General features: G+C 40.2%; 1 protein-coding gene across 3 annotated transcripts in view; it reads right to left on the bottom strand.

Annotated features, from left to right (window-relative positions):
- The window catches only part of LOC133612405 (synaptic vesicle glycoprotein 2B-like), a 115458-nt gene that overhangs the window by 7526 nt on the left and 84391 nt on the right, over window positions 1–23541 (bottom strand). For all 3 annotated transcript variants that reach the window (XM_061969791.2, XM_061969792.2, XM_061969793.2), the window contains 7 exons: window positions 19172–19285; window positions 19016–19104; window positions 18858–18933; window positions 16558–16646; window positions 13187–13320; window positions 4572–4769; window positions 235–394 (listed from right to left, as the gene is read on the bottom strand). In XM_061969791.2, the coding sequence (XP_061825775.1) occupies window positions 235–394; window positions 4572–4769; window positions 13187–13320; window positions 16558–16646; window positions 18858–18933; window positions 19016–19104; window positions 19172–19285 (860 nt within the window). The remainder of the gene's footprint in view (window positions 1–234; window positions 395–4571; window positions 4770–13186; window positions 13321–16557; window positions 16647–18857; window positions 18934–19015; window positions 19105–19171; window positions 19286–23541) is intronic.

Raw genomic sequence — 23541 nt, 5'->3', positions numbered from 1 at the left:
CGGTAGAAAATGGATGGATTATTTTTATTATTATTATTATTATCATTTGTATTACAGATCCAGATCCAGGTTTAAGATTCCAACCCAGAACCTCTGACTGGTGAGGAAGAAGCTACAACCATGCTTCCACCGTGCTGCCTAAAGCGTACCAATGTGTGAAATAAAACGTTCTACTGTAGCTCAACGCCACCTAATATGTATATTATTTATAATAGTTGTGTCAAACCCTGGTACCTTTTAGAAGCAGGGTAGAGTTCCACTGTTACCACCTCGATGCCGTTCCACGCAGCCACACTGACGCCACAGAAGAGACACTGTAGAGCAATGATTGCAGATTGGCTGAAGCTCAGGAAGAGGAAAAAGGTGCAGCCCGCCGAGATGAGCATGGAGCCACCTAGGTGGAGCAGGATGAGGAAAAGAATGACAAAATCACACAAATGCTTGGCACTCCATTTCATAAATGTCAGTCTCAGCACATCCGAAGCTTTAAGGCCTGGGTCATACATTTTGTGCATTCATTTGAAAATCAATCCATTGAAGGTTCTAATATGCTAAGATATTGGAAAAAAGATCAACAGTTAGTTTGATATAAAATAACATATCATAATTAATTTATCTGTTTTAGAGAATATGCTAAGGGCCAAAAAGAAAAAAGATCTGGTGACAGACAATGCCTGGCGGGTGTCATGTCTGTGTGATCATGTTTTGTTTTGGTTATGTTCAGGTTTGGTTTTTGGACTCTTTGTGCACTCTTGTTTGTTTTGTCACCATAGCGACCATTAGTTTTCACCTGTCCTTATGTCACGCACCTGTCTCACACTTACGCACCTGTAAATAATCATGTCACTGCTATTTAAGCCTGTCTGTTTCTGTTGATCGTCCTGGTGACATTATCCTTACTATCTCTGTTTACCTCTGCTACCTTTCATTCCAAGCCATAGTTCCATGCCATAGTTTTCATGCTGTTTCACGCCACAGTAAGTGTTGTTTTCGTTTTCATGATCATAGTTTCTGCCTTTGTGCAAGTTTTGTTTCATTAACCAATGTTGTTCTCCGCCATTGTGCGCGCCTTTTGTTTGCTTCCATTTTGTAGTCTGTTAAAACATGTCCCTACCTTCACGACTTGTCCGCGCCAACTTCCTTTGCATTCCGGGAAAACACAACACCCCAAGGTCCACGTATTGACAGCGGGCCGCACTTTAAGATCATGCTGGCACCATAAACACGATGCTGTTCTTGGCTACGATGCAATCTTTAATAATACTAGGGTTTTATCAGTTTCTTATCAAAACCACCATATAGAGAACATACAAACACTTTATTTATCAAATCCAGAATATCGAAATTCAATGATTTGGTGCATTTGCAAACTGCTAAAATTATGCAAAAAGTAAACTATAACCTGCTAATCAAGAATGTACAACAATTATTTTCAACAAATAAGAAGAAATTCAACCTTAGAGGAATATCTGATTTAAAATATGTGTATGCACGTACAACACTTAAGACCTTTAGCATATCAGTATGTGGAATTAAATCATGAAATGGATTAAGTAAAGAAATTAAACAATGTACTAATATGATTCAGATTAAGAGGCTGTTCAAACTGAAAGTGTTAGCAAAGTGCAAAGAAGAAGAATTATGGCAAAAGTCATGAATTTATTGAAAATGAAATGTTATCAATCTCGTCAAGCAAATCATAACTGATGTACCTACGTGTGAGAAGAACTGATGAATTTAGAACACAGTGATATCAATTGAGTACAAATTGAGAAAAGGAAGTATGTGTTAGTAATTGCTATGAAGAGAAAAAGAGGGAGGGTTAGATAAGTCTTGCTTCTTCCTACTCCTTTTTGGATATGTTATAAAGAAAGTATGAAAAATATGTGATATATCATATTGATACTGTATACATGTTCGAAATAAATTTCAACCAGCCAACCCCTATCATGTTACTAATTTCCTCTACCTATAGTAAAAAAAAACCAGCATCTACCTATATCTTGACAAAATAACAAAAACAAAGAATTGTCTGTTTTTTGGGAACAGTTGGTAATGTTTATGTGCCGTACAACTTTTCATTAACAAAAGTCACCTTAATTTGTGTTCCTAAATTTGTGTTGGATGTCTTAGATCAGGGGGGTCAAACGTATGGCCCACGGGCCGGATCAGGCCAGCCAACAGGTTTGATCCGGCCCGCGGGATGAGTTTTCTCAGTATAAAAATGAGCCGACATTTTTGAATGAAAGAAACTGCTGTTCTTAATGTGTCCACTAGATGTTGGAATAGCAATTCTTTGTATCTTTGTAGATGATGCTACATATGTAAAAAAAAAAAAAAAAAACACATAATGTTAGTACATCAGTCAAAGAAAATGTGCAAACTACAAAAATAATATCCTGTAACTTGATTTTGATATAATTTTTTTATCTTGATGGATTGAAAATTAACACCAATAAGTTGACTGATGAACATTATTACATAATTTATTCAGAACGTATAAATAACGACAGATAATGATAGAATACTATTAACCGCAACATGTAAGTGTAGAAAAACCCAGTAACATTATGATTTGTACATTTTCAGAATGCGTTGTTCCTATTTTTAAACAAAGAAACAATTTGAAGTTGTCTTTATTTTTAAGTTATTGTGCTGTGATTTTACCAATCCGGCCTACTTGGGAGTAGATTTTTCTCCATGTGGCCCCCCATCTAAAATGAGTTTGACACCCCTGTCTTAGATGAAGAGAGCATTTATGATTTTGGTTTACTGTCATGATCCGTGGTCGGATCATGTTTTGTGTTATCGGTTTGTTTTGGACTCCTTTTTAGTTCCTGGTTATGCACTTCCTGAGTTTAGTCACCATGGTTACTTATGATTTTCACCTGCCTTTTCGCGCACCTGTTGCTCATCAGAGACTCTATTTAGTTCTGCCTTTTCCGGTCACTCATTGTAGCTTCGTTCTCTCACAGTTGTGGTTGCAGCTTGCTGCGGGATCGTTCCTCCAATGCTACACGGACTACTCCGGACGACAGCATGAGGTAGGAGTTGGTTTATTTAACTTAAATAGTAAATGGATACAAACAGACAAAAAATAAACAAAAGGAAAGTGTGCCGTTCGCACGAGAAGCTAAAACAAAAACTTACTCAGCACCGGAATCAGGAATCAAGACCAGGAATAAACAAACGTGACTGTTGCATACAGCAAACAACGAAGCTACAATGAGTGACCGGAAAAGGCAGAACTAAATAGAGTCTCTGATGAGCAACAGGTGCACAAAAAGGCAGGTGAAAATCATAAGTAACCATGGCGACTAAACTCAGGAAGTGCATAACCAGGAACTAAAAAGGAGTCCAAAACAAACCGATAACACAAAACATGATCCAACCACGGATCATGACATTTACAGAGTAAACAACTAAAAACTAAGATTTGGGCATTTTTTTTCCTTAACGCATACATTTATCTAAATATGGCTAAGGACACGCATTATTGTGGGTTTCCTGGAAATAATTTTCATCACTAAAGGAAAAATCTAATCTTAAGGAGAGAATCAGGTATGTCTCTTTTTATTTTTGGTCGTCAGCTTGAAGCGCCCCTCTGTCTCCGACTGACTGGTCGTCATGTGATAGTGTGTGACGGTTATGATTTTGTTTACTAGTTTCGATGACCCGCCTTATCTTGCCTCTGATTGGCCAGTCCATAATGTTTTGCCCTAACGTTAGCCAATTGTGACTCATCATACCAATCATCATGGATTTTCTCCGCATGTAAGGATGTTGTCATTTATCCAGGTCATTGTATTTTCTCCATATTTTTTTCACTTTCTCTCTTTGTAGTTTGTAACTTTGATGTAACTACATGGGTCTAAAAGTAAATAAGTTACAGGAAAAGCTACTTGTCCAAAAAAAAAGTAGCTAAGCTACTGCCAAGCTATTGGAAAATATAGTTAGGCGACATACATTGGCTCCTGTGATAGTGTTTACTCACATGTATCCTCTGTATTCAGCCATGCAATCAATTTGTCCATATAGTTGCATATGTGTGTATGTTGTGTGTGTGTGTGTGTGTGTGTGTGTGTGTGTGTGTGTGTGTGTTTGGTATATGTGTCCGTGCGTATGTATGTGATAATGGGAGATATGGGTCATCGGGGTGTTGTTTTTAAACTTTATAAAGCACTTTGCGCTGCTTTTCTTTTATGTATGAAAAGCGCTTCACAAATAAAGTTTGATTGATTGATTGACAGCTTAGCTACATGTAGCTTGTTACTGCCCATCACTGCTAACAACCAAATTCAATGAAGAAGGCAATGCTACTACTGTATTAGCACAGAAAAAAAGTGCAAAAGCATGATGGAGCAACGTGTTCCCTCTTCATATTTCTGACTGCCCCTCATATATGCCTGCCATGATTACAGTAGTCAACAATTGTGTTGTGTGTGTTTATTTTGAACACAATTTAGTCAACACACGTTTTTCTGATATTCCTTAATCTCATAAAGTATGGATGGTGCAAATACAAAATACAATAAGCATCAGAAGCGTGAGCCAGGTAAAATGAACATCACCTATAATCTTGACTCTGCCAATCTTCTCCATGAAGAGGGCAGAGATGATGTTGCCAGGCAACACAGCCAGACTGCCCAGGAAGCTGACCAAATATATGAGGACGTCGTTCTCCTCAACAGTGTCCAGGTGGCATCCATGTTTGTCGTGCTCAAAGGTGTTGTTTTCCATTTTACAATCAATGAACTTCTCCTTCAGGTCTGCAGAACACAGGAAGGTGGACAAGATGGTAGAAGATGCATTTGTGTGTCATACTGTACACTAGTGTTGTCCCGATACCAATATTTTGCTACCGGTACCAAAATGTATTTTGATACTTTTCGGTACTTTTTGATACTTTTTTTTTATAAATAAAGGGGACCACAAAAAATCGCATTATTGGCTCTATTTTAACAACAAATCTTAGGGTACATTAAACATATGTTTCTTATTGCAAGTTTGTCCTTAAATAAAATAGTGAACATACAAGACAACTTGTCTTTTAGTAGTAAGTAAGCAAACAAAGGCTCCTAATTTAGCTGCTGACATATGCAGTAACTTATTGTGTCATTTATCATTCTATTATTTTGTCAAAATTATTAAGGACAAGTGGTAGAAAATTAATTATTATTCTACTTGTTCATTTACTGTTAATATATGCTAATTTTCTCTCTTAACATGTTCTATCTACACTTCTGTTAAAAAGTAATTGTCTTGTACCGTGTTGTGGAAATAAGTTGAGCCAACACACGACGTGCTGCTAACTGTACTTTTATTCACGACTCTTGGGAATAACACATCACATGTCAGGCAACACTTAAACAGGAAGTACCTCATTTCTTGGGCCAATCATATTCGTGTATACTTCAGGGACCGCTCGGAGATCGTATTACCTAAGAATATTACATCCCCTTCTTTTAGAAAAATATGGAACACAACATTTAAGAAAACACACCCTGTGCGATAACCATTACTGAAACGTATTGAAATTCAAGTAGCACATGTACGACTGTCATAAAGTAAGAATTCAACAACAGATTTCAATTATCACTTAACTTGCTTGAATGTCATACTGTTGTAAATAGAAACACAATCACAATGTTATTGAATTGTACATATCTGAACACCATTGAGCATAATTTCTATAAGTCCATAACAACTCTGGGCCTAACCTCACGTCCAGACCTTGTCTGATACCGCACAGGCTGTGGGGCTGTTTCTTCTGTTATCTTTGAGGTGTGTGGTGTGTCAGTGTGCGGTGCATGTTGTGTGTCATGTTTTGTGTTTTCTTCAGTCTGAGTGGTCAGTGTCTCTCTTGTGTCCAAGAGATGTCGTCTATTTCGCCTATATTCTTGTCCTCCTGATGCACGTATGTGATATGATCTTTCGGTATCAGCTGAACGAATGACAACTGCTGGTTTCCAGTAGCCTTTCTCCTGAAAACGGATGTATTGTCCTTCATGCAAAGGTGACATTTGCTTAGCTGATCTGTCATAGTATTCCTTCTACTGGTGTTGTTTGTTGGTTCTCATGATGTGAACATCCTTGTGGCTGATAGTTTTGGGTTGCAGCTGCTGATGGGTGTTAGGCAGGATTGAGCGTGTGCGACGACTCATGAGCAGCTGAACTGGTGATTTGAAGTTGTCCACTGGGGTATTGCGATATTCAAGCAGACTCAGATAAGGGTCTTTCTGATCAGCTTTGGCCTTTTCCATAAGGGACTTTGCAATGTGAACCGACTTCTCGGCTAACCCATTACTTTGAGGATAGCATGGGCTGGAGGTAATATGTGTGAACCCCCATGTGTTGGCAAAAACATCAAACTCTCTACATCTGTACTGTGGACCATTGTCTGATATAACAGTCTCTGGTATCCCGTGTCTTGCAAAAGAAGATTTTAGTTTATGTATAACAGCAGCAGCTGTGGTGCTGTTTAATCTGTTTAGCTCAAAGTATCTGCTGTAATAGTCTACTGTGACTAAATAATCATCATTGTTCCAAGTGAACAGGTCAGTAGCCACTGTTTGCCATGGCCTGTCTGGGATCTTGTGACTTATCATTGGCTCTTTAGTGTTTGATGGTTTATGTTCATTGCAGATGTGGCATTTACCAACTAACTCCTCAATCTGTTTGTTCATCCCAGGCCAGAAGATGATGTCACGCGCTCTTTGTTTACACTTTTCCATACCCATGTGACCTGCATGGATACGGGATAACATCTCTGTGCGCAGTGAGTTGGGTATGATGATTTTTTCCCCCTTGAACAGGATGTTATTCATCTGCGAGAGCTCGTCCCGGTAGTTCCAATACTCCGCTATGTTCTGAGGGCATCGTTTCCTCTCCTCGGGTCATCCTGACTTAATTATCTTTTTCAGCAAGATGAGTTGAGCATCCTTTCCAGTCTCCACCTTGATGTCTTCAAGTCTGGTGTCACTGACAGGTAGGTTGCTATAAACGGTGTGCACCTGCATGTCCATACCTTCACTGAGGCTGGTGTCCTGGTCAGGCAGTGACTTTCTGGAGAGAGTGTCTGCGACAGGAATATCTTTGCCTGGTCTGTGAGTGATGGTGAAGTTATACCTCTGTAGCTGTAGCATCATTCTTTGTAACCTTGGAGGCGCTGCTGCAAGTGGTTTTTGCAAAATGGATTCAAGTGGCTTATGGTCACTTTCCACGGTGATGTGCCGACCATATATGTACTGGTGGAAACGCTTGCACCCAAACAGAATAGCAAATAACTCCTTCTCAATTTGTGCATAATTGACTTCACAATCAGTTAGTGACTTAGATGCATAGCCTATGGGCTTTCCTTCTTGTAATAGTACTGCCCCTAATCCATATTTTGATGCGTCAACTTGGAGTCTGAGTTCCTTGCTCGGGTCAAAATACCTTAACACTGGACCTGGTTCCTGAGTGAGGAGCTCTTTAATCTTTCCGAATGCTTCCTCCTGCTGTGCATCCCATCTGAATTCACTCAAATCTTTTAATAGGTGACGCATGGGTGCATTGACATCAGACAGTCCAGGGGCAAATTTGGACAAGTAGTTAATCATGCCAAGGATTGTTTCCAGCTCACCTTTGTCTCTTGGTGGCTCCATGTCCTTCACAGCTGCAATCTTGGCTGGATCAGGCTTGATTCCATCCTTGGTGATTCGGTGCCCAAAGTAGCTGACTTCAGTAGCACAGATTGTACTCTTATCTGGGTTGAGCTTAACTCCTCGCTCCCTGGAGCGCTGCAACATTGCACGGAGGTTGGTATCATGTTCTTCTTTAGTCTTGCCATAGATGAGGATATCATCGACTATTGCTGTGACACCCTGCAAACCCTCATAAGTCTCGTCAACTTTACGCTGAAACTCATCTTGAGCCGAAAATCAGTCCAAAAGGTAAGCGGAGGAATCTGTATCGTCCGAAAACAGTGTTGAAGGTTGTCAGCTTTGAGGACTCATCTGAGAGCTTGATGGCCCAGTAGCCTGACCTTGCATCCATTACACTGAAGAAACAGGCTCCTGCCAATTTGGATGTGGTGTCCTCAAGGGTAGGCAAGGGGTAGTGCGGGCGTTTGATGACTTTATTTAGATCCCTTGGATCCAGACATACTCTTAGTTTTCCTGTGCGTGGTTTTTCTGCTGCTACCATTGAATTAACCCATTCGGTTGGTTCAGTGACTTTTACAATGATGTCTTGTTTTTCCATGTTTTGTAATTCCTCTTTGAGGCGGTCACGAAGGGCCAGAGGGACGCGCCTAGGTGGGTGAACTACAGGTACTGCTTCGGGTTTAATGTGAATTGTACACTCTCCAGGAAACAGTCCTATTCCTGTGAACACATCAGCAAACTCATCCATAACCGATGTCTCAGGTGTGCTGTGCACAGACAGTATAAGTTTAATGAGTCCAAAATCCAAACAGGCTTTTAATCCTAACACAGGAGGAGCTTGTGTGTCAACGATGTGGACCTTTAATGTCAGATGGATGCTTTTGTACTGGCATTTAATGTTGCATTTTCCTCTGACGGATAACTTCTCACCCCCATAGCCATAGAGAGGGCGTGTTGTTGGTTGTAGTGTGTCCTGTATCCCAAGCCTTTGGAAAACATTAGTGGGAATGACATTAGCTGAAGCCCCGGTGTCTAGCTTGAAGGTGACAGTAGTTTTACTTGGTCCAACAAACACATCTGCATATGCCTGTTCAGTTTCTCTTTTGTTACCGCTGCCTTGTGTAACTGCATCAATAAATAATTCTTCATTGTCTGTCTTGCTGAGTGAGTCAATTTCACTTACAGTGTGCACTCCTGTACTCTGCTTTGAGCGGCATACTTTTGCGAAATGGTTCCATTTGCTGCATATTTTGCACTGTTTACCTTTGGCTGGACAGTAGTCTTTTGCTCCATGAGGCTTGTTTCCGCAGTAGCCACAACTTTTATGACGCTCTCTGTCACCATCAGGTCTGTAGGTGTGCTCTGTTGCCTTGTCATGGCGCGTTTTCCAAGCTGTCTTCCTTGGATAATGGCGACTGATAGCATGGACAGTCTGCTCGTGCAGGCCGCTGTAGCCGCTAGCTATAGTTTTGAGCTGTGCTTGTGCCATGTCATGAGACCTGACTATATCTATAGCTTTATCCAATGTCAAATCGGAACCGACACTCAGTAGCTTTTCTCTTACTTTAGGTGAGTGGATCCCAAACACGACACGGTCTCTCACCATCTCCTCCTTGTTTGCATAATTGCAGTCCTTCACAAGCAGTCTCAAATCCGTCAAAAACTGTTCAAATGGCTCGTTGGCTCCTTGGACTTTTTCGTGAAATTTATAACGAGCAAATATTATGTTTGACTTCGGCATGACGTATGCTTCATAGCGCTCATAGTACGTAATCAGTACCTTACGTTCGTCGTCTGTAAGTGTCCATGTGTTATATATGTCCCGTCCTCTTTCGCCAATCCAAATGAGAAGATAGCTGCACTTTTCGTCCTCTCCTTTTTTCTTAAAAGGACCAGAAAACATCAACTCTACGTGGAGCTTAAACTTCCGCCATGCTTCGGGCAGGTTGCTCGCATCCCAATCCATTCGAGGTGAAGGAACTCCGGCGACGTCCATCTTGTTGCAAAATTCTTCTTTCCTTTTATTCTGACACCATGTCTTGTTCCGTGTTGTGGAAATAAGTTGAGCCAACACACGACGTGCTGCTAACTGTACTTTTATTCACGACTCTTGGGAATAACACATCACATGTCAGGCAACACTTAAGCAGGAAGTACCTCATTTCTTGGGCCAATCATATTCGTGTATACTTCAGGGACCGCTCGGAGATCGTATTACCTAAGAATATTACAGTAATAATCACTAATTCGTCTGTTGTTTGATACTTTACATTAGTTTTGGGTGATACCACAAATTTGGGTATCAATCCGATACCAAGTAGTTACAGGTTCATACATTGGTCATATTCAAAGTCCTCATATGTCCAGGGACATATTTCCTGAGTTTATAAACATAATATAAGCTTTAAAGAAACCTACTACTACTACGGTGTGTAGTGAAGCATGTTTAGCTATTCCTCGTCCTGCAGGGATGATACTTGTAAGAAACTTACTTTATTAGTCGCCATGGAGGCGAGAATTAGTGATTTAGAAGTAGCTAAAACACTGCCGACTGCGGATGGACTTTAGCCGCTAGCAAGCTAGCCATGTCTTAAAGCACCTCTTCCTGAGGGCGTTTAAGTGTTATAACTTCACCTTTATCTTTACTTTTCAGACCAAAATGCATCCGTTCTCCCTTTTCTGTCTACACACCGTGTCTGCCTGTAAGTACTCCGTGATTACGCGCTGCCGAACATGCTCGTATGCTCGTAAACCAGCAATGTCACGGCGTTATGACGACAGGGGGGGCTGGGACCGGTACTTTTTATTAGTATTCATTAGTATCGCGGTACTATACTAATACCGGTACACCGTGCAACCCTACTGTACACTGAAAGTAATGGCAGAACTAGTGACTAAAAAGTAGCGTATTGTCTGTCCTTCATCCAGAAGAACAGACATTTAGGATGTCAAATGTCACTAATGTTTCAAAAGAGTGCTTGTGAATAAGTATAACACCAGCCCTTGATTGTGTGTGGAATTTGTTCCTGGTGAGTAGAGTGGTTTTTGAGCAGTGTCAGAAAAGTTCTATGACTGCTGTCACAAAAGATATACAGTAGTGCCTCGGCTTATACATTTAATTGGTTCTATGACTAAGCTCTTAAAGGCCTACTGAAACCCACTACTACCGACCACGCAGTCTGATAGTTTATATATCAATGATGAAATCTGAACATTGCAACACATGCCAATACGGCCGGGTTAGCTTACTAAAGTGCAATTTTAAATTTCGCGCGAAATATCCTGCTGAAAACGTCTCGGTATGATGACGTCAGCATGTGACGTCACGGATTGTGGAGGACATTTTGGGACAGCATGGTGGCCAGCTATTAAGTCGTCTGTTTTCATCGCAAATTTCCACAGTATTCTGGACATCTGTGTTGGTGAATCTTCTGCAATTTGTTCAATGAACAATGGAGACAGCAAAGAAGAAAGCTGTAGGTGGGAAGCGGTGTATTGCGGCCGACTGCAGCAACACAAACACAGCCGGTGTTTCATTGTTTACATTCCCGGAAGATGACAGTCAAGCTTTACCATTGGCCTGTGGAGAACTGGGACAACAGAGACTCTTACCAGGAGGACTTTGAGTTGGATGCGCAGACGCGGTACCATGAGTACGCATGCAGCTGCGGCTTCCAAACATTTGATTTCTTGCCCGTACGTGCGTGCCGCTATGTGCATATCACGTACGTAACTTTGGGGAAATATATGTGCTGTATGAACTTTGGGGAGGTGAACAGTACTTTGGGCTGTGGGATTGAGTGTGTTGTGCAGGTGTTTGAGTTGTATTGGCGGGTTATATGGACGGGAGGGGGGAGGTGTTTGTTATGCGGGATTAATTTGTGGCATATTAAATATAAGTCTGGTTGTGTTGTGGCTAATAGAGTATATCTATATGTCTTGTGTTTATTTACTGTTTTAGTCATTCCCAGCTGAATATCAGGTCCCACCCGCCTCTCACAGCATCTGAATCGCTCCCACTGCCCTCTAGTCTTTCACTCTCACTTTCCTCATCCACGAATCTTTCATCCTCGCTCAAATTAATGGGGAAATCGTCGCTTTCTTGGTCCGAATCGCTCTAGCTGCTGGTGGCCATGATTGTAAACAATGTGCAGATGTGAGGAGCTCCACGACCTGTGACGTCACGCTACTCGTCTGCTACTTCCGGTACAGGCAAGGCTTTTTTTATCAGCGACCAAAAGTTGCGAACTTTATCGTCGATGTTCTCTACTAAATCCTTTCAGCAAAAAATGGATATATCGCGAAATGATCAAGTATGACACATAGAATGGACCTGCTATCCCCGTTTAAATAAGAAAATCGCATTTCAGTAGGCCTTTAATACAAAATTATTGTATCTTAAATTAATGTTCCCCATTATATTGAATAGAAATTCAAATATAATGAGAAAAAACACCACAACATGTAACATGTTTTTAAATAAGTGCTATGAATTTATTTTATGTAGGTTGTTTTAAAAGCACTGAACTGGATTGCTGTTCAATTTCATTGTTTCCATGCAAAGACAAAGGTATTCTGATTCTGATTCTGAACTTCTGATTCCCGGGCGCGGCCACCGCTGCTGCCCACTGCTCCCCTCACCTCCCAGGGGGTGATCAAGGGTGATGGGTCAAATGCAGAGAATAATCTCGCCACACCTAGTGTGTGTGTGACAATCATTGGTACTTTAACTTTAACTTTAACTTTACATCTTAAATATTTGGGCACGATGACGCCGCTGTATTGGCAGGAGGTCTGTGCTCTAGATGTCTCCCTTTGATTTTCATGTTTTTGGCCTTTTGGATCGGGCCCCTTTGAGAGTGGGCAACAAGGAGTGGCATTTTCGTGGCCTCTGCACTGCTGGTGTGTATTTCTGGTCTTGTCATCCTCGTCCGGACAGATGGGTGACACGGCAATGCGGCTGGATCCAAAGAGACGTCGGAGGCTTTACTGAATTAAAAGTTGCTTTATTACACGCCTGCCCTGTTATCATTGTTCCGAACAGGTGGAAACCTCCAATACCCTCAACGGAAAGAATTGCCAGGCACAGACTCTCCACTTCAAACGTTACGTCAGGACGGACACGTTTTCCGAATCTGAGCTTCGTGTCTATTGCGTTGAGAGACCAGGCAAGCAATTCCATGGTTAGCTTTGGAGGGCAGTGCAAAAAGAGGCTCCAAAAAGTTGAGACACGATTAGACAAAGAAGCAAAAACAGGGGAAAGATAAGGGAGAGGGAAGGGAAGCATCTGCTTTTGTTGAGAGCACAGATGATATCGTTGTAAACGTGTTGGTTGATCGTCTGGCTGTGTGGCATCGCAATGGATGCTGCCATTCAATTCAAGTATGATCAACATTAACAGTCATAGAACTTCTCTGACACACCTAGTAAGTATGGTATTTTTCTACATGTAGTATTTCACATTGATCTACACAGTTTTTCCTCCTACTTTCAATCATAGCTAAACTCGAACCAACCTGAGCTGCTCCGTCTGAACCCACCTGTATCGATGAAGAACGTGTTGCGTATGGTGCAGTTCTCAAACAGAGTGTCGGTGGACCTGATGTCCTCAAAGTGACAGTCTTCAAACAATGAGTCCTCAAACTTGACGGATTTCAGCTCTATTTTGATGAACCTATGGGCATGGGATGTGATACAAAAACAAGCCAACAGACAAAGAAAACATGGACTCTAACTTCTATTGCTGTGGTATTGCAGAATGAACAGAATGGTCTCAGTAATACATAGCAGTCCATCACTACTGGATAGTCCTGCTATGGAAACAAGTTTTGCCGCATATATAGACATGAAAGTCACGGTTAAAATGGCAGCAATGATGATCTCCAGAGTTCAGGAGGAAAACTTGTTTGCAACTTTTCACAGTATTAAAGAGAAGTCCCATTCTGCCTGATTTAATTCTGCAGATAGCATAGAAGTCAAGTAATATACAGTTGTAGGAGCCACATACTGTATAATGAAAACTGTGTTCAATGTCCTTTAATTGCACTGATGATGCAAATTCCAGCTATAGAGCACCAAGTTGTTGTTTTGGCTAAGAAGAGACAAATGATTATCTTAAACCGTATCACTCACTGTTGATGATGAGTCACATTATTAGGAATCTACGAATCTACGTTGTCATGATCCCACATGGCCGTTTTGACATTGTTCACTATTTTCCTGTGTTTTGTATCACGACTTGTTCTGGGCTTATTTTGGTCCTTTTCCCTGTTAGGCACTTTGTGTTGCCATACCTTCACTTTCTGCTCTGTTTGCTGCCAGCACACCTGTTTTCCACAAGTCCATCTAGCCTATTCAGTTTCAGCTTTTGCTCCTTACCGGATCATATTGCTTTGTACCTTGACAAGCGTTTGTCTTCTGTACACATCCGTGCTGCACTACATTTTTTTTGGCACAACCTTTATTTTCCAATTAAATGGACTTCTTGCCTGTACTTCGCCTTCCTTGCTCTGCATTCTGGGGTCCAAATTAACAACGTCAACATAAAAATGCAACAAAAGTACCCTTAAACTGCAACGTCTAAGACAGTGGTTCTTAACCTTGTTGGATTTACTGAACCCCACCAGTTTCATATGCGCTTTCACAGAACTCTTCTTTAGTGAAAAATTAAATGTTTTTTTCTTTTTCTTAATTTAATCTTAATTTATAAATAATAATCATGAAATTATGTTATTATATTAAATAAATACTAATAAAGATATATTTTACAAACAGAACGTTACAGGAATGTACACATGATCCCATGTTTACATCTCATTGTGCACAATGTGAATGTTTTAGTGGGAACTAAATGCGATATCGGAAGGAGGTACAAATTATTTCCAAAGCAGGACCCCCACCCAGACATACAATACTAGTAGTACACAGCTCATGAAAAACAATATGTTGTGTTCATGTCATTGTAAGTGGGCCAAAACACTTATTTTAGAAAATAATCCCATGGAAATGACTGCTATCGTTTGATTATAATAATAAAACATCTATCCATTTTCTACCGCTTGTCCCTTTTGGCGTCATTAACTTGGTATTTAGTCAGGTTTGGGATAGGTGTGCTGCTGGTGTGGCCACAGTGTGCACATCTAAGTTAAAGTACCAATGATTGTCACACACTAGGGTGGCGAAATTTGTCCTCTGCATTTGACCCATCACCCTTGTTCACCCCCTGGGAGGTGAAGGGAGCAGTGGGCAGTGGTGTCGCGCCCGGGAATCATTTTTAGTGATTTAACCCCAATTCCAACCCTTGACGCTGAGTGCCAAGCAGGGAGGTAATGGGTCCCATTTTTATAGTCTTTGGTATGACTCACAACCTACCGATCTCAGGGCGGACACTCTAACCACTAGGCCACTGAGTTAGAGAGAACATTGTTTGGGGGTATCCATAATACGCCGATAGGGAGAAGTTTTTATTTACACGATGAGTCGGGTGTGTCCTGACCTCCGCGGCGGAGGCTCCGCCGAACCCCTGAGGCCGACTCACCGAACCCCTAGGGTTCGATCGAACCCAGGTTAAGAACCACTGGTCTAAGATAATACTTCTATTTGTCAACATCTCACAAAATAGGAATAAATAAGTGACTCTTCATCCAACATCGATAGTTAAATGAAATTATCTTTTGGCCCATGGTGAGCTTTACAAGGCTTTGAGAATTAAAACCGCTATATATTTAGCAATTCAAAGTATACCGCTCACCGTGTCAATTAGGGGTGTCCCGATAAGTTTTTTACTTCCAAATATCAATATTGGAGCATTAAATATAGACAATACCAGCACGATGCATACATCACTTTTTAATTTGGAGGTTTGGACTCTAAGAGAAAGTTTGATTAAATTAAATCACTCAAAGAGAGAACAACGGTAGGTATGGAGAAAACTTAACTATTTATTATTAATCATCTAGAATGGATTTATGCTGTCTTTAAGTTAAAATAGAGAGGTAATTGTTTTTTTGGTCGACACCTAGTTGCCACAATAATCACTAAATTAAGCTCATGACTCAGTAAATTGAATGATCCAGACACATTTGTTACTGGATACTTTCTAGTCAAATGTAACTAAAACTACTTGATACATGTTAATATTGACAAATGCGTTTTAGACTGCAATATTGATCAATTATGGACACTTATTTTATATGTCTAGCTTGTGTGCTATTGTATGCTTAGCTGTTGTGTAGCAACTTGATCCTAATAGCTTATAGCCTACCATGTTTACCTTTCATAAATGACTCCACTGAAATACAAGAAAAGACCAAACTTGTGTGCTTATGGGAGAACATACTAGATGTCCAGCTTTGCAGAAGCAAACGTGCTGCAGGAATGCTTATACCAGACATTTTAAATTAACTCCTATAAAATTCGATATGTGTGTCATTTTGCTGACATCAGACCGATTCCAAAATCAAATTTGGACACCCCTAATGTCAATATCCAGTGATTTCCTTAATGTAATCCTGCTAAAGTTTATCACCTTCACAACTAAAGTATATAGCCATAAGTACATGCAGCAAAATCACTCACATAGCTAATGCTTCACGTACACACAAAAACACAGCATGCACATTGTGATACCAACAAATGAAATGGTTGATCTTGTGTAATTTGCACAAGGTGCTAGTGATCCTCTTTAAATGGAAAGGCTGAAATGCTGATACTGCCACATACATAATGCGGCAGATGCACACATCCCATTAAGATCATTTACAGTACTTCCACTGAGCAGGATTGTGCACAAAACGTGGAGGGAAATTAATTTCAACATTTAAATTTTAGACAAGCTAAATGGATTTATGGCTATGTATGGATCGGGAATTAAACGAGTTCAGTGTCCAGAGGATGGCAAAGTGGCACCTACTTGTCGTTGATGTATTCTCCTTCTTTATGGACTTGGTTCTCCAAGGAAAAGTTGAAGTGAAAGTTCTCCACCTTTTCTTTATGGATCACCTAAAAACAACATGGACCACAACCAACATTATTTTGTTATGGCAGTATGTTAGACCATTGGCGTTGTTAGGCCTGTTTTAGCCCCCTAAAATATTCTTAAACCCCCCTAAATAATTTGGGGAATGTTTTTTTTTTTTTACAAATACATGCCGAGTGACGCCCCTGTGTTAGACCGTATTAGGGATGGTTACCTTTCACATTCGAACCGATACAGTACCCATTCCTGATACCCGGGAATCGATGCCGGTGCTAAACAATACCAAGTTTTAGTACTTTTGTGTGTGTTCATGTGTTAATAAATGGTCATTTATTTATTTACAAAATTAAATTTTTTTATTTAACATTTAACATTCAGCTAATAATAAACTAGGCTGTCCAGTTGTTATGAGTTGTTTTCTTACACATTTGAGTCTCATTTGCTAATATTATAATGTAGATTTTGCATGCAGCTAGATGGCAGTAGTGTATAGGCTAGAGCAGGCCTGGCAATTATTTTGACTCGGGGGCCAAATTTAGAGAAAACAATGTGTCTGGTGGCCGGTATATCTATTTTTAGGAACACTTATAGAAAACCTCACAATAATGTCTGATTGAAAGCTAAAAACGTTATGACAGACCGCCTTAAAAACGGAATGGAATTTAAAAATTTTTTTACTGAATGAGACACCCAGAATGTACATGAAAATAAAGAATGTGGGATTTACAATATTAACTATGAACGATAAAACACTGAATATTGACAACATATGAACGTCACACCACCTCCCGATCGACATATTTTACAATCAAGCGAAACGCAAAAAAACTGCAACTAACACAGCGAAATATGAACACAAAAGGTAAAAAAAAAAATCACCTACAATCTGATATATCTGATACATCACTAAGCTTTAGAACTTTGTTGTAAAAATCTCCTTCCGCATCTGTCCCTGACACCCGCATTTCAGGCTGGCCGCTCTGGAAACACTGTGTGGAAACGCTCCCCACCCACACTGCTTGGTGCCTCGTCTGAGCTGCTGTGACTTAGATTTCCATAATAACTGATTAGATTACCATAGTAACTAATTAGAATACAATAGTAACTGGTATATCATGCAAAAGCGCAGATTCCAACCATTGAAATTAGAGATGTCCGATAATATCGGCAGATAAATGCGCTAAAATCAAATCAAAATAATATAATGATAATAAATCAAATAAAATAATATCGGAAATTATCGGTATCATTTTTTTAATTATCGGTATCGTTTTTTTTTGTTTTGTTTTTTTTAATTAGATCAACATAAAAAACACAAGATACACTTACAATTAGTGCACCAACCCAAAAAACCTCCCTCCCCCATTTATACTCATTCACACAAAAGGGTTATTTCTTTCTGTTATTAATATTCTGGTTCCTACATCATATATCAATATATATCAATACAGTCTGCAAGGGATACAGTCCGTAAGCACACATGATTGTGCGTGCTGCTGGTCCACTAATAGTACTAACCTTTAACAGTTAATTTTACTCATTTTCATTAATTACTAGTTTCTATGTAACTGTTTTTATATTGTTTTACTTTCTTTTTTATTCTAGAAAATGTTTTAAATTTATTTATTATTTTATTTTATAAAAAATTTTTAAAAGTACCTTATCTTCACCATACCTGGTTGTCCAAATTAGGCATAATAATGTGTTAGTTCCACAACTGTATATATCGGTTGACATCGGTATCGGTTGATATCGGTATCGGTAATGAAAGAGTTGGACAATATCGGAATATCGGATATCGGCAAAAAGCCATTATCGGACATCCCTAATTGAAATACTTTGTATAGTTTAAGACTTACAGTGATTTAAAAACATCACTGCACATCATAATGGCAGCTCCAGTTTCCATCTTAAAGATCAAAAAATTATTTGGGAATGTCCGGCGGGCCAGATTGAAAAGCTTAACGAGGCGCATGCGGCACCCGGGCCTTAATTTTCCCAGGTCTGGGCTAAAATGTGTACAATAAGGGTATCGAAATACATTGTTAGTGTTTGATTTTATGTGAATCGATAAGGGGGAATACTGACAAATCTCGGCTAGTATAAATAAAATAACTCAATTCGTTACCCCTCACTACACCATATATATTGAGGTGAAAAGGTCTGAGAAATCCCTATTGACGGCTTGTAGAACTTCCAATAATGACAATGACTTATGGAAAGCGATAACACACCTTGACTTTCAACTGATATTCTTCATACTGAAGGTGCTTGATCATGTCTGGGAACCACACGGAAAGGCCGTAGTAACTGTGACAATATGTGACATAAAGACAAATGTGAGGTAGTTTTTGAGTGCAACGACTGTATAGACATAACGCGAGCTGATTACCTGAAGGCCATGCAGAACCAGATAACGGCCATGAAGAGAGTGGCATAGCGCAATTCAGCAGACAGGAGAGATGCTACGTTCTTCAGCACCTGGAACCAAGACACAATCTCTGTAGAGCACGTCAACCTGAATCTCCCATGGTTGTGACGTACATACCAGTTTACAGAGCGTAAGCGAGCGGACTGCCCACCGTTGCACGGCTGTTCCTGTTGCACTTTGAATCTCAATTAACTCATCCTCCGCTGTCTTAGGAGCCTTGATGTGTGTAACCTAACGAGGAACAAAAGAAAACGAGCTGTAATCAATATGCTAAGTGATCTTAATTTCATTGACAATGAAAACCTTAACATCTTCAACATCAAGTTTTTTTTAACAATTAGAAGCAAATTCCTTTTTTTAACGTATAAAACATTCCCTAGGAAACTCATTTCATTAATGTCCCCAAGTTAAAAGTGAAAATAACATTTTATTCATATTTGGGGATGTTAATAATGCATTAGTTTACATTTCTTCACTCCCTGAGCAACATTTTGAGGTTAATTAGATGCTACATCTTCCGAGGTGTCAGTATAAGACAGCTCATCTGTTATTAAGTTCCCTCGAGACATTTTAATTAAAATTACCTCCAAACTTTTGAAAGTTTTCATCCAGACAATCTCATTGTTTGTTTTCCTCTTAGAGTACGTTGCACCACTGCCTTTTTAAACATTTAAGCTGGAGGTGTCAAACTCAAGCCCCAACTACATCATTTTATATGACCTGGGAGCAGTGTTGGGTTAGTTACTGAAAACCAGTAACTAGTTACAGTTTCTAGTTACTTTATTTCAAAAGTAGCTCAGTTACTTACACCAAAAAGTAATGCGTTACTGTGAAAAGTAACTATTTAGTTACTTCTTCTACAAACGTGTACTTTTTCGTTTTTTAAAGCTCCAATTAATGCCCTTTTAGCCTTCATTTCAGTACTGTTATTGTACTGGAGAATAATACAATCTGTTGATCAACTTGACATGCATTTGCATCACTGAACTCAGAAAGCAATGTGGTCTACATACAACACACAAAGACAAAGATATGTTTCAAAGGGACAATTTATTTCAGGCCAGAACAAATTGACAAAACTATTTTAAATAGCTGCAACATAACATACATAAGTAACAAACAGTATAATAACAACATAGCTGTAAACCTGGCTTCACCCAAGGAAGGCACACTTGACATACACAAAGCCTAACCAGGCATTTTTTCTCTCAAGGAATACGGAAATAAAATCATGTATTCAGGAGATCAACACTGTACTGAAGCCCAGAACACTCTACACATTTCCCCAGTTTTAGTTTAGAGATAAGGAAAGATTGCCCTGGCCCACTAGCATCCCTCTTTATGTTTGTGAACTTTATAGTCTATACATTTAGAGTGATGTAATAATCAAACACTCTAGAATGAAAGAGTATATAAGAGAATTGACAGAATGTGTGTACCTTCAATGATGAGCAGAGGCAGAGTTTGGAGTGTTTTCTTTAGCTCGCTTTCCATGTTTATGTACTCACTGTCCAGGTACTTGGAACATGTTTTCCGTGCCATTTGCTGTTTGACGCCGGTATCATGCTAATTAGCTGCCTGAAAGCGAGTGACTCCACTGTAGAAATAGCCTGCATGTCTTCTAGCACATACACTGCAATGGCTCTATCATTGTTGTCCTGGCTAGTTGTGCCTCCGTTAAAATCCTTAAGTGGAGCTGAAGTGGCATCGGAGTCTGTGTCTCTCTTTACTAGCTTCGTCGAAGCATGTTGCTTTTGTAGCTGTTTCAGCAGATTTTAATTGCTGTTTTGGGCAGTATTCCCGGGTGCGGTCACTGCTGCTGCTCACTGCTTCTCTCACCTCCCAGGGGGTGATCAAGGGTGATGGGTCAAATGCAGAGAATAATTTCGTCACACCTAGTGTGTGTGGACAATCATTGGCACTTTAACTTTAAGTAGATGGGATCTTTGATCCAAGACACAACTTACATTTAACTAAAATGTTCTTTTCTTTGTGCTCGACAAAAGAAAAGTAGTGAGAATGTTAAGAAACTCGACTTCTGGCTTCCCCATGATGTCTTGTTAGTTGTTATGAGAGTAGCGTATGTGTGTGTGTGTGTGTGTGTGTGTGGCCCTTTAAGATATGACAGCATGTGAGGTGAGTGACGTCAGTGAGTGAGTGGGCGAGAGGGGTGAGGGAGCGCAACAGTGAGTGTGTGCAGGTGCTCTAGCTTGCTGGATAGCTGCGTGCACGGTGCAAGACACCAATAAAGTCACAAAGTTGCAACAAACCGCCGGCCTCGTCATTCACCCTCAAGTCCGGAGCTGTAAAGACCCACTGCCGGGTAAAGTGAAGGTTGTTAGCCCCGAAGTACATAGGGCCTGGAGGAACGTCTTCCCTGCGCTCCTCAACTACGGTATGGGAGCCCCACCCACACAAAGCACGCCTTTTCTTTTCCTTGTGACACAGAAGGACGACACCGCAGCGCTCCAATAAAACACACTCAGATCTTCTGTTTCTAGCCGATACTACATAAAAAATAACGTAAAATAACACAGTAACGCATCATGTAGTAACGGTAACTGAGTTACTGAATATAAAAAATAACGCGTTAGATTACTAGTTACCGCCAAAACTAACGGCGTTACAGTAACGCGCTACAAAGTAACGGGTTAGTCCCAACGCTGCCTGGGAATAATGTGCGTCAGTTAAGTACTTCATTTTTTCTTACTAAATGTATTTGTTATGTTACATTTTGACAGAAAAAATACATGCACTGCATGAAATTGCAAACCTTTCAAGTGTAATCCATCCATCCATTTTCTATCGCTTATTAGAGGGGCTGGAGCCTATCCCAGCTAATATTATATAATATTGCATAAAATATATTATCATACAGTCCACCGTTTTTTGTTTAGATAAAAATGCATGCATAAATATTTACTTGGCTTATGATTTTGAAGAGAGTTATTCATAAAATTGTACACTGTAAACATTCTTTTACGGTAAAAAACTGGCAGCTCATTCGACACAATTTTTGTGTAAAAAGCCCCAAAACTGTGGTAGCGTGTTTCCTTCTGTAAAAACAACAATCGTAGATTTTAAACTGGCAGCTCAGTCGTCAGAATTTTACTGTACAAAAACTGTGGTACCGATTTGGTCCACTTTGGACTGCAGTGTAAACATAGTCCACGTGTGCTTCCCAGCAGCCCACTGTCTTGTATTCTTGTCTTGTATAAGGATTAAAAGAATCATATTAGCTGCACGCTGCTTCCTGTTTCCGCATATTGGAATCACGACAGCGCCGTTTTTTGTGGGCAGTCTTATTTACGTGCCTCTACTTTGACTGTCATCTCCCCATCAGCCATGTTGTAGTTTTTAACATTACCATATGTACGACTGACAGATATGTTTTTTATTTTTATTAGAAATGGCAACAGCGTGTACATGCATGTGCATGTATGAGCCAGTCTGCCCCAAAACAAGAGGATAGAGAACAATTAGGAACTTATTGATAAAATGGCGGACTCGCGCAAAGCTCTTCAGGTAAGACTTACAAAGCATGTTTCCATATGAGTTGGGAAATTGTGTTAGATGTAAATATAAATGGAATACAATGATTTGCAAATCATTTTCAACCCATATTCAGTTGAATATGCTACAAAGACAACATATTTCATGTTCAAACTGATAAACCTTTTTTTTTTGCAAATAATCATTAACTTTAGAATTTGATTCCAGCAACACGTGACAAAGAAGTTGGGAAAGGTGGCAATAAATACTGATAAAGTTGAGGAATGCTCATCAAACACTTATTTGGAACATCCCACAGGTGAACAGGCAAATTTGGAACAGGTGGGTGCCATGATTGGGTATAAAAGTAGATTCCATGAAATGCTCAGTCATTCACAAACAAGGATGGGGCGAGGGTCACCACTTTGTCAACAAATGCGTGAGCAAATTGTTGAACAGTTTAAGAAAAACCTTTCTCGAGCAGCTATTGCAAGGAATTTAGGGATTTCACCATCTACTTCACGGTGGCAGAGGGGTTAGTACATCTGCCTCACAATACGAAGGTCCTGAGTAGTCTTGGGTTCAATCCCGGGCTCGGGATCTTTCTGTGTGGAGTTTGCATGTTCTCCCCGTGACTGCGTGGGTTCCCTCCGGGTACTCCGGCTTCCTCCCACTTCCAAAGACATGCACCTGGGGATAGGTTGATTGGCAACACTAAATTGGCCCTAGTGTGTGGATGTGAGTGTGAATGTTGTCTGTCTATCTGTGTTGGCCCTGCGATGAAGTGGCGACTTGTCCAGGGTGTACCCCGCCTTCCGCCCGATTGTAGCTGAGATAGGCTCCAGCGCCCCCCGCGACCCCAAAGGGAATAAGCGGTAGAAAATGGATGGATGGATGGCACCATCTACGGTCCGTAATATCATCAGAGGGTTCAGATAATCTGGAGAAATCACTGCACGTAAGCAGCTAAGCCTGTGACCTTTGATCCCTCAGGC

The sequence above is a fragment of the Nerophis lumbriciformis genome, linkage group LG10 (genome assembly GCF_033978685.3).
Source record: "Nerophis lumbriciformis linkage group LG10, RoL_Nlum_v2.1, whole genome shotgun sequence".
NCBI classification, from domain to species: domain Eukaryota; kingdom Metazoa; phylum Chordata; class Actinopteri; order Syngnathiformes; family Syngnathidae; genus Nerophis; species Nerophis lumbriciformis.
Note: the sequence above shows the minus strand (reverse complement) of the source record. Positions and strands in the feature narration are given on the sequence as shown.